This window comes from Pelobates fuscus, chromosome 2, assembly GCF_036172605.1.
Source record: "Pelobates fuscus isolate aPelFus1 chromosome 2, aPelFus1.pri, whole genome shotgun sequence".
In the NCBI taxonomy this organism is placed as follows: Eukaryota; Metazoa; Chordata; class Amphibia; order Anura; family Pelobatidae; genus Pelobates; species Pelobates fuscus.
The window spans coordinates 170,758,932-170,770,948 of NC_086318.1; the positions used below are offsets into that span (position 1 = coordinate 170,758,932).

Below are 12,017 nucleotides of genomic sequence, written 5' to 3' on the forward strand. Positions count from 1 at the left end.
CCTGGGCTACCACACGCTCTCAAAGGCAACGTAACCAACCTGGCCATTTTCAATGTAAAAATATTTGACCCATATATTTGACCCTGTAACTTTCAAAAACGCTATAAAACCTGTACATGGGGGGTCCTGTTCTACTCAGGAGACTTTGCTGAACACAAATATTAGTGTTTCAAAACTGGAAAATGTATCACAACAATTATATCATCAGTAAAAGTGCTGTTTGTGTGTGAAAAATGCAAAAAAAAGTCACTTTCACTGACAATATCATCGCTGTGATATGTTTTACTGTTTTGAATCACTAATATTTGTGTTCAGCGAAGTCTCCCGAGTAAAACAGTACCCCCCATGTACAGGTTTTAGGGTGTCGTAGAACGTTACAGGGTAAAATACAGTGATAGCAAATTAAATTCTCTGGACTTCGGCCTGGGTTGGCAGGCAGGTCCCTTAAATTGCAATCAATAAAATAACTTAATTATGTAAAAATATTACATAAATACGCACGTAGAATTTAAATATATATGCATATTTATATATTTGAAGTCTACGTGTATATTTATATAATTATTTATGTAATTTTGTATATGGACATATGAATAGTTCGCATTCTTTTTATTTATTTATATATACATAGATATATATACAATTTCATTCTAAGTGTATTTTGATATAAATATATATATTAAAATACAGTTAGAATAAAATTTCGTATAGATATATAATTTTTTTTAATTTTTATTATTTTTAATTTAATTTAAATTATTTATTATTCGTATTTTATAATAATATATATATACAATATATATAGTTATTATATATATTATATATATACGTGTGTAAATTAATTATAAGTGTATTTTTATATTAATATATGTACATATTAATATAAAAATACACTTAGCATGACATTATATATATGATATATAGACATATATTATATAGGGCACAGACAGTCCCCCTGCAGGCAGAGACTAGGACACCTATTGTGACCATATGGTCGCCCTGTTGGGCGATCACATGGCCACAGGGGTCCTAAACCGCCATGGGGAGACTGTCTGGGCTGCAGGCAGTCTCCCCACACCGGGAGCACCGCCGATCGCCGCCGAGGGAACGACGGCGATCGGGTAAGTACATTTTAAATTTAGGACGGTTCAGGACCGTCGTCGGTCGGCAAGGGAAAAATGCCGATGACGGTCCTGAACCGTCTAGTGTCCTCAAGGGGTTAAAGTAACAGCATTAGGAATACAAACATTACCTTCTATCCTGTGGCTGTTGCACTGCCTCACTGGCTGAGATCATCAGTCTCCATGATGTCAGCCAATCCTTTGCTTTTCCATAGGGAAGCATTGAGAAGCTCATTCTAAGCCAGTCATATGAGCTTGTTTTAACTACATTGATGATCTCTGCCAAAGAGACAGTGTGTCAGGGCAAAGGCAGGCATGACGAGGACTGGAATGGGGGTAGGGAGAGGGGGGACACTAAAAATAGATAGTTAAACTTTGTTAAAATTTTGAATTTTCATTAAAGACTTATGGATTTTTAAAAAGCATTTTCCTTTTCTCTTCTATTTAGTCTTATGTTTTCTAGAAAGCGGTTGTATTAAGTACTGTGTTGCTTTTTTTTCATTATCAGTTTGGTTTGTCACTTTCATTTATTATTTATTTTTTATTCTTCTTCTTATTTTTATATTCACCGATTGTCTGTGAATTATATTGTACTGGCATAAGGGTCCCACAACTGTGTATTATCTTTATACACAGTTCAGTGTGATTACCTTTATACTACATTTTGTGGATTATTGGACTTATATTACTCTCCACTAATTTGATTTTATACGTGGACTCAGTTTGGAATCACTTAAGAATTTTTATCCTGGAACCCTTTCATCTTATTTCTATAAGTGATACTGATATAGAAATATATGGTTGTATTCCTAACGCTATGGCGTATCTTTAAAATTCTGTTATACTGTATTGAAATACTATACTTTTGGGAAAACAACTATTATTTTCAGCTATTGAACAAGAAACACATTTTGCACTGGATTCATTTGTATAGGCAGAATTATAAACGTGTATGCTGGTTTTCATCCATCTATGGCCAGTATAGTCCATACGGTTTGTTAAAATATTGTTGGCTTTATTTGTCGGTGTGGCATTTGAGAACTTTCTTAGCCTGTTCACTTGTATAAACAGGGCCTTAGACTTCATCTGTGTCAGTATAAATAAATATTCATGCAGTTGTAATCGGTGTATAAAGTTTCACTTTGTAGACATGTTTGTATTCCCAGACTGTAATAGGTCAGTGTAGTAAATTTTACATTATAAATGATATTGGCTTTGATATACCATTTTGGCATAATTTAATAGTTTGTAAAATATTTAAAAAAAAAAATTATTATATTTGATATATTTTTGATATAAAGATATCTTTTTTGATATTTTAATATATTGAACAAAAATTTTTTTTATCCAAAAAATATTATATTCAGGCCAGTGTGTCTTGGGGGCTAATTACATCAGTAGTCCATTACTTGAATTATTGTCTTTTTGAAATCTAATTATATCAGGTTTGTGTTATAAACTTTCTCTCAATTTCTAGAATGTGCTTTTAGACTCTGTGCTCCCCTGGTAATGAAACATTTTCTCAGGTTTTGACATGATGTTAAATTCACCCATAAGACATATTTTATTTCCTTTCCCCTTTTGTTAACTTTTTACTTCTACTTATTTTAACACATGGTGGCTGCTGGATAATTGCCTTGTGTCACACCGTATGGATTTCTTTGCTTAATCAACACATAACACCAGTAAAATATTCATAATTGTATGTCTGGAGGAGACAGGCTCATAATGTACTGCTGTGTCCCTCCTAAAGATAATGCATTTTACTATCCTTGTGATAAGCAAATCCCCTCTAACTGCAGGTGTTCAGGGATTGTGAATGTATTTATTCTATGTTTCATGTTAATAGCAAGCTTCTGGGGACTGTTAGTAGTCAAGTTACTTAAAGGGACACTATAGTCACCAGAACAACTACAGCTTAATACAGTTGTTATGGCGAGTATAATAGCTCCCTTCAGTCATTTTCCTGTGAACACTGCCTTTTCATAGAAAAGGCAGTGTTTACATTGCTCCTGGGGACATCTCCAAGTGGCCACTCCTTAGATGGTCACTGGAGCTGCTTACTGGCTCAGGGCTGCACAGTAAGCATCCATGATGTTCAGTGTCCCTACGTTCTGCATGGAGACGCTGAATTTTCCTCATAGAGATGCATTGGATTGGCTAAAAATGGGCAATTTTGATGTCACCAGGCTAAGCGGGGGGAGGGGAGGGGGAGAAAGCAAAACAGTCTGTATTGTAACCTCCCATAATAATTGTGTATGCTTTTTATAATTGATACCGGAGAAACTGACGGAAGCCAAGCACAGAGAGATGGACACAGGTTTCTTCAGGAAGGAAGAGATTCTTTATTTGATTCACCGACCGGGACTCAGAGGGACTAATGTCACCAAAGTCTGAGCCCTGATCATACAGTGTAGGTCCCTTATATAGGCATGTAGCTCCTCCCATAATCAGTTCAACCTACACATACTCTTATCCATCAACCGAATAGAGACTAAATTCCTGTTTGACCACATGGCTTGCCCAGCACAATGGAGGAGGGGAAATACTCGTATATCCTGTATTCCTAAACTTGCTCAGTACACTGTTGATTGTATCTTAGCTACGTGTAACTGACTAACTGATACACCAACATACACATATGCCACGTGGAAATCTCGGCCTACTAAATTTATTTTTACCGAGATTCCACCACATAATGATTACTAGACTTGTGCAAGAATCCCTTTTAGGTGAGCTGAGCAAATCAAATGCCTACTCATGAAAGCAAATCTGAAATAATCAATTAGTTAATTCATAGATTGGCAGGTGTACGATTCGCTTGCTGCTGCTGAAAAGCTATTTGTGCTCACGTCGAATAATTACACTAGCCGCCAGTTATTTCAGTGGGCTTATCGTGTTTTCAAACACTGTACTGCACAGATAATATGCATGCAGTTATCACCTGTAATGAAGGGATTAATAATGCGCAGATTACCAATCACCATTTAAGGGCTTTAATCTCTGGCAGAACGTGGACATACATATATGTATGTTATTTAATTCCTCATTAATCCAGTACTTTTAAGGGGTTTAATTTCTATTTTTTAATTATATTTGTAAATATACTGAAGGGAAAACAACCTACAAATGATGCAGCTGTTTATCCAATATTGAGATTTTTCTGTTTACATCTTCTCATGGGAACTCTATCAGTACATCAAGTTGGCAACCTATAGGAATGTAAATTTAAAAATGGCTTATTTTGAATCTGCTAGCAAAACTTGACAGCACAATTTATCACTCCTTGTTATTGTCATCGGTTATGCATGTCAAACTTGTACTTGTCTTAAAATCTGCAGTCAGTAATGACCTCTGAAACAATTTTTTCGTGGTACTGAATGTATAATGGCTTATAGTTCTTGATAACAATTCTGAAATTAATCCAATGTTACAAAAATTGTTTCTTATAATTGTTTCACAAACAAAGATATAACCAACTCTCCTTTTTCTGGATGACTAATATATTTAATATTTTAAATAACTTAAGTTGCTATTTTTGACTCGTGTCTCACATGCATTTAAAACGTGTTGATGTCCATGTTGAGATGCAAACAAATATCTAACTACATGCTGTTACTGTGCACATGCCCTAGTAAATCTTTTACTGTTTGATACAGGAAACTAAGTTAAAATACCATTCTTGGAATTCCCATCAGTTCTTTCAAACAAATCATTATCTTTAAAAGAATTTTCAGATGTGATCTATGCAAATGAGAAGAAATGAACCACATATGTGTCGTCTTCTTTGAGTTTGCTAGGCTAAATAAATTTACTTAGAATCATCAGTGGGGGCTAGTATCCTGAGATTCTTCACACAGGTATGGATACAATGCTAATTTGGAGTTCTGCTTGAGTCAAGGACTCTCCATGATCTGCCCTTTCAGGGATTTGTTGGACTTTGGACACCATGATAAAGAGATTCGTATAGAGTCCTTATCTTCCCTTGTGACCTATCTTTTGTACTGTTAGGTATTTGTGTTATGCAGTCCACCTTCCATTAGATGGCAGCATAGTGAAGTTATGCACTTGTTCTGTTGTGTTAGTCTCTCTTGTGTTATGTCATTATGTGTGTGTGCTGAAGAGAAGTCCAATTTTACTACAATGTCTAAGAGCCATTTGTGAATGCAAATACACTAAACGTACTTAAAGAGCAATGATGGCACAAACGTTTCTTTTGAAGGAACGTCTGATATGGCAACCACCCTAGAGTGTCTCCTTTAGCTCTCTGTGAGATCTAAAATCCAGGCCTTATGTGCAGGAAAACCTCATACAGTCTTTTATCTAGATAAAGTAGTGCTTTGAACTAGGCCTGACTAGACCTATACTTGGTCCATCCTTCCATGTCAACCCAGATAATTCATTGCCATATTTATTTTAGGATCCTTCAAGTCCTGAGAAAAAACAGTGGCATAATCTGGATTTTTCAAGAGGTATTTCACCATACCTAAACTGCACAATGGAGGAAATCCACACCATAATTTTTCATTCCTATAAGAGATTGTAGAGAACAAGCAGCATCTGTGACTTATTTGATTTAGTGATTAGTATAGACCATTGTCAAGGTGTACATGATGCGCAACGGATGGAATTCCCTAGGATTACAAGCCCATCAAATCAGAGCACTTTCTTTATCTTGGAAGCAGATAATTTTCCTGTTGAAAGAATATGCAGCCACTCAATCAATATATTTGTGAGATATTGCATACTAGACAACCGTTTTGTGAAATCGAACATTTTGTGGGAGAAGTGTACTTTGTCCAGTTACTTACTAATATTTTTTTTGGGGGGGAGGAGAGGGGGTTTGCAGTATTTGGTTGGATTAGCTGAGAATAAGAAAAATGTTTCCATACTACAATTTTCTTCTCACTGATATATCCATGCTAAATTGGCTTCTGTCTTTTTTTTAAATTTTGTAAATTATTTTTTTTTATTTTTATATTGAAGCTAATGCTATGGTAATGCTGCTTTTAACATCTAGGAAAAGAACATTTTTATGCATTTTTGTCATTACACTGAATTACTAATTTAGAATTTGCCATTTACTTTTCCAAGGAAACTGCAATGCTTATCAAAAAATCATAAATGCTATACAGAGGTGTAACTAGAAACCACGGGGCCCTGGTGCGTAAACTGCCCTGGGCCCCCCACATACGTCCACCTCCACAATCTCCCCCCGTTCCCTCCCCCCCACACATGTAGACAAACAGATACACATACACACGCAGACACACACACACACATAAACACATACATACAGACACAGAGACACGCACACACACACATAGAGATGGATACAGACACACATGCACACACATCCATACAAACACACAGACACACATAGACACATGCAAACACACACACACACACACACACACACACACAATGTTTTAGTCACCCTCCTGTTTCCTACTTTTTAGGTGCAGGAGGGTGACTTTCTCTGGGGTCCAGTGGTTCAGGCTGATGGGAGTCAGTATTCCCACTCTGACTCCCTCCTCCCGCACGGGCTCTGTGTAAGCTGGGAGGAGTGACCGGGGCAGTCACTTCCTCCCAGCCTCTGACATCATCAAAGGGGTTTGGTCAGCACAGCCATCGGGTGGCCCTAACTGCGCAGGCCGTGGCCGTGTTGCAGGGATGGCCGGGCCACCTGGAGTGTCATTCATTTCTGTAATTGATGCACATTTAGAATATGTCACAGCAATGTACTTTCAAATGTATTCCTTTTCCATAGTTACCTAACCAATGGGAAATAAAGTGCCTATCCAATGTAATGATAACACAGTTAAAGTTACCTAATTTGTGCGTATTTTTTTTCCTTTTTTTTGTTACGGTAATGTTATGTACATGCAGGACATTGCAGTTTATCGCACATATACATGGTTAACAACCTTTGTTTCTGATTACTTGTTTTATAATATTTAGAAATTGTGTTTTCTGTGGAATAGTAGCATCTACAGTTTTGGAACATAGTGTTAACTTTTTTGTTTTATTTATGCTGGTTTATATATTGTGGATTTTATTTCCCTTTCTGCAGATCAGTGAAGAAGAGAAGAAATTGCACCAAGAGGATCTGATTAACGGAAGCTATGGATTGAGTTTAACTAAGTTGGAGGAACAGGAATTCTACAAGGTAGCGTCATTGTCTCAATGAATATATCTCAAAATATATTAAAAATTACTAGACTTTTGCATTGAAAAAATAAATAAAAAATAAACCTCTAATATCATTTATTATGCTGGTGGTAGATTAAAAATTAATTACTTAAATTCTTGCAATTTAATTTTTGTTTTAGCTTAGTAGCTTTACAGAGTCTCCTGTAGTGTTTCTTTTATATTGGTGTTCATTTGTGGTGTTTTGTTTTTTTTTCTTCCTTTTTTCTGTTAGTCGTTTTGGTGATGAACAGTAAGTTAAACACTTTGTTCAGTAACTCATATTTAATGTGGATTTGTTTCCGTTTTTAACTTATGAAAGGTGTTAATGCATTCACATTATTAGACTTAAGAGGTATGTGCTTCTGAATGTAGCATTTGGTGCAAAGCATTTTGTTGCCTATACAATTTAGCCTTGGCTAAGAAGTTTGCAGGGGCTTACTCTACTTACAAAAAGCTTGATAATGTGAGAAGAAACACCAAATTGTGATTTCAACTTGGATTTGTTAATTTTAAGCAGCATATATTAACATTAAGATGTTATAAAACTTAACTCTATTATAAATTCCTTTTGCATAATTTTCACGGCACTTCACCAAGCTCAGTCCAAAACCCTTTATATGATTACACAATATTTAAATTAACTTGAGTTATCTGTCTGGAAAATGCTTGCCTACAAACATACATAAATCCTCCAAATGTGCAGTATATAATTACTCAATGACACTGCAACCTCCACCACATTGCCAAGTTGTAACTTTAGCTTTTTATGGAATCATTACGTATTATTATTATTATTATTATTATTATTGCCATTTATATACTGCTCTATGCACTCAAAGTATAATCAATCTCCTCTTTGCCATAGTCCCATTTGCTCTCCTGTATAGCATGGATCCATTTGTATGGAGAGGTTTTTATTATAGGAGTGAATAAAAGAATTAAAACACAAGCAAGGTGGAAAGTGGTATCCTGAAAGACAGGAGTGTAATCCACAATGTATATAAGTAGTGGGGCAACTTGCGTGTTTCCATACAAGGTGGGAGCCTTGAAACTTATTGGTATGGTGGAGATGATAATATTACAGTAATTGTAATGTACTGTACAATTTAAGTCTCTTGTACTGCAGTGGATAAAAGGACAAATGCAGCTCCACATACTATAGAGGACAGCAAGTGTGACTTAAATGAAGCAACAGGAGATTCATTAGACTTTAAGTGTATGAGAAAATAATGTCCCCGGTGAGCGTCACACTTGTGGACGAGGCAGTGGTGCTGCTATATAGTAATAACATGGAGCACAATTGCAGACTCTGTATTTTTGTAAACCAGGGTTTTTCCACAAAACAATGACTAAAATTAAGGATCCAAGATTTTGGACAATGCATGGTGGAGTGTCCTAGAAAATGATTTTATTAAGTGTAATATGCACTTACTAGTTTTATATTTACTTTTTGTTTTAATAAGGATAGCAGATAGTATTTAAATTGTATTTAATATATATATAATTAAAATGTATTTAATATAATATACACTGCTCAAAAAAATAAAGGGAACACTTAAACAACACAATGTAACTCCAAGTCAATCACACTTCTGTGAAATCAAACTGTCTACTTAGGAAGCAACACTGAGTGACAATCAATGTCACATGCTGTTGTGCAAATGGGATAGACAACAGGTGGAAATTATAGGCAATTAGCAAGACACCCCCAATAAAGGACTGCTACCTCCGCCTTTGTGGAACAGGAGGAGCATTGCCTGAGCCCTGCAAAATGACCTCCAGCAGGCCACAAATGTGCGTGTGTCTGCTCAAACGGTCAGAAACAGACTCCATGAGGGTGGTATGAGGGCTCGACGTCCACAGGTGGGGGTTGTGCTTACAGCCCAACACCGTGCAGGACGTTTGGCATTTGCCAGAGAACATCACGATTGTCAAATTTGCCACTAGCGCCCTGTGCTCTTCACAGATGAAAGCCAAATCCAGACCTCCATGGGTTGAAAAATTTGATTTCCATTTTTTTTATTTTTGTGGGATTTTGTTGTCAGCATATTCAACTATGTAAAGAACAAAGTATTTCAGAAGAATAATTTATTCAGATCTAGGATGTGTTATTTTTGTGTTCCCTTTATTTTTTTGAGCAGTGTATATAATTATTAATGGGGGTGCCATGGATAGATTAATAAAAACATTGTATCACTAACTTACCTTCATGATTAAAGGTGCATTGCTATTTTTTTCCCACCCATGAAGGTTCCTTTCCAAGCTGCTCTGGATCTGGTACGCCCAAGAAAAGTGTTCCTTTCACAAGGTTATGCATATATTCCCCATAAAGATATTGTTATCATCATCTTGAATGACTTCAGAACAAGGTTGTCTAGAGCTTTAGCAGTAAGTGAATCTGTTATTGTCTGTCCTTAAATTTCCTTTGACAATCTATTATTTAACCCCTTAAGGACACATGACATGTGTGACATGTCACGATTCCCTTTTATTCCAGAAGTTTGGACCTTAAGGGGTTAAACATAAAACGCAAAACATAAGGCTAGAAATAGCTAATTATGATTATTATTAATCTTTATAAAGCGCCAACAAATTCTGTGTCGCTGTTCTATAGGTGGACTAACACACGTATTTGTAACCAGACGAGTTGGACACGCAGGAACAGAGGGATTGAGGGCCCTGCTCAATGAGCTTACATGCTAGAGGGAGTGGGGTATAGTGACACAAAAGGTAAGGGTAGGGTAGAAAAGTAGGTTGCTAGGATAGTATTCATTGAGGGCTTAGTGTTTTGGTTTGATGACAGTTGCGGGAAGGGAAAGCTGTTCACAGATTTGTAAAGAAAATAGTACATTCTCACTGTTTAAAGTGTATTGTGACAAAGAGGATTCAGATAAAGATATTTATTTGCAAAATATAAGTATCTGCAAGCACAAAAACTGACCACTACATAACTACTAAGAAAAAATCGACCAACACAAATGCATTTTATGTTGATTGTCGAAAATGACACTAAAACTCTCTTAAGTTACTCAAGATTTTAATCATGTAGTCCGATATGGAATGAGAAGAAAGGGGTAAAAAAGGGAAGGAAGATGATGGGTTTGGGGGAGGGTATACTCTCCTGGATCAAAGCGCTCTACACTGAACCAACGGCCAGAGTACGTGTGAATGGGGCGCTTACAGACAGCTTTGAGATCCACAATGGCACCAGGCAGGGTTGCCCGCTGTCTCCCCTCCTTTTCGCCCTCACGCTGGAGCCATTCCTGGACAGGGTAAGACAGACGCCTGAAATACAGGGGTTCAAACAGAGAGATCAGATGCATAAGGTGGCCGCCTATGCAGATGACATGCTCTTTTTCGTTGCAGAACCTACAAACACGCTACCAGCCGTCCTAGGCGAGTTTGAGCGATACGGACATGTATCAGGGCTTAAACTAAACTTAGCTAAATGTGAAATACTGGCTGTACATACCACTGAGGACACGCAGATGAGAATACAACATGATTACCCTTTCCACTGGTGCAGGGAACAGATGCGCTACCTGGGAATATGGATCGCACGTGTTCCGGGCGAAACTTACACCAGGAACCACTTGCCTCTCCTCAGTAATATACTGAGAGACCTGAAGAAATGGTCTTTCGACTACATCTCCTGGCAGGGCCGCATTGCGGTCGTAAAAATGAACATCCTGCCCCGCCTTCTCTATTGCTTCAGCACCATCCCATGGCACCTGCCCCCGGACTTCTTCACCAAACTCAAAACGGCAGTAACGAAATACGTCTGGAGAGAGGGGAGACCGCGACTCCGACATGACAGGCTATGCCTGCCCAAACCATGGGGGGGCCTCGCTTTACCGGACTTCTGGAAGTACTTCCAAGCAACAGTGCTCCAGAGGATTCGGGAATGGCACACGGCACCCGCCGCTAAGCTGTGGGTGGGCTTAGATAGAGAAGGCACAAACAAAGCACTCCATGCGTACATATGGCACCGCTCGACAGGAGTCGCATACACTCTTGATGCAGACTGCCCCGTCACGCAGACGCTGAAGACCTGGTCCGTCCTGAGAAAGAACGCTTACATCTCTCCGCAACCGAGCCCATTAATCCCGCTATCACATAATGCGGCTTTAGGTGGGGGACTGCGAGTGGATGCGTGGCCAACACTCAACGAAAGAGACTATATACCCCTGAGCTCGGCTCTGACCAACGCCGGTCTCCGCAGCCTCCAGGACTGGGCTACCACGGACAGCCTGACGGTAATGCACCGCTTCCACTACGCACAGCTGCGACACTTCTACTACAACTTACCTCGCAGAGAAGCGATACACAGAGATCAGACCTGGTTCGAGCGCCTTTGCGAGATCTCCCCCGAAGCGGACGGAAGAGTGTCGATCATCTACCAACGACTGCTTATAGGGGACCTCACTAGAAACAACACTTTCCAGGGACAATGGGAGGAACTGACAGGCAGAACCTCTACAGATGCTCAATGGGCACAAATACTTATTCTGCAGCATAAAAGCTCGATAAGCACCAGGTACCAGGAGGTGAACTACAAGCTGCTCTCCCACTGGTACAGGACGCCAGCGAGGTTGCATAGAATCTTCCCGGAGGTCCCGGACACATGCTGGAGGTGCGAAACACAATCGGGCACGCTCCGCCACATCTGGTGGGATTGCCCCAGGATCGTGCCGTTTTGGGAGG

At 38.5% G+C, this 12,017-nt stretch overlaps 1 protein-coding gene across 1 annotated transcript in view; it reads left to right on the forward strand.

Annotated features, from left to right (window-relative positions):
* PRIM2 (DNA primase subunit 2) overlaps positions 1-12,017 on the forward strand; it is a 196,326-nt gene that overhangs the window by 61,998 nt on the left and 122,311 nt on the right. Inside the window, exons 6-7 of the mRNA XM_063441129.1 lie at positions 7,195-7,290; positions 9,564-9,701. Coding sequence (XP_063297199.1) covers positions 7,195-7,290; positions 9,564-9,701 — 234 coding nt within the window. The remainder of the gene's footprint in view (positions 1-7,194; positions 7,291-9,563; positions 9,702-12,017) is intronic.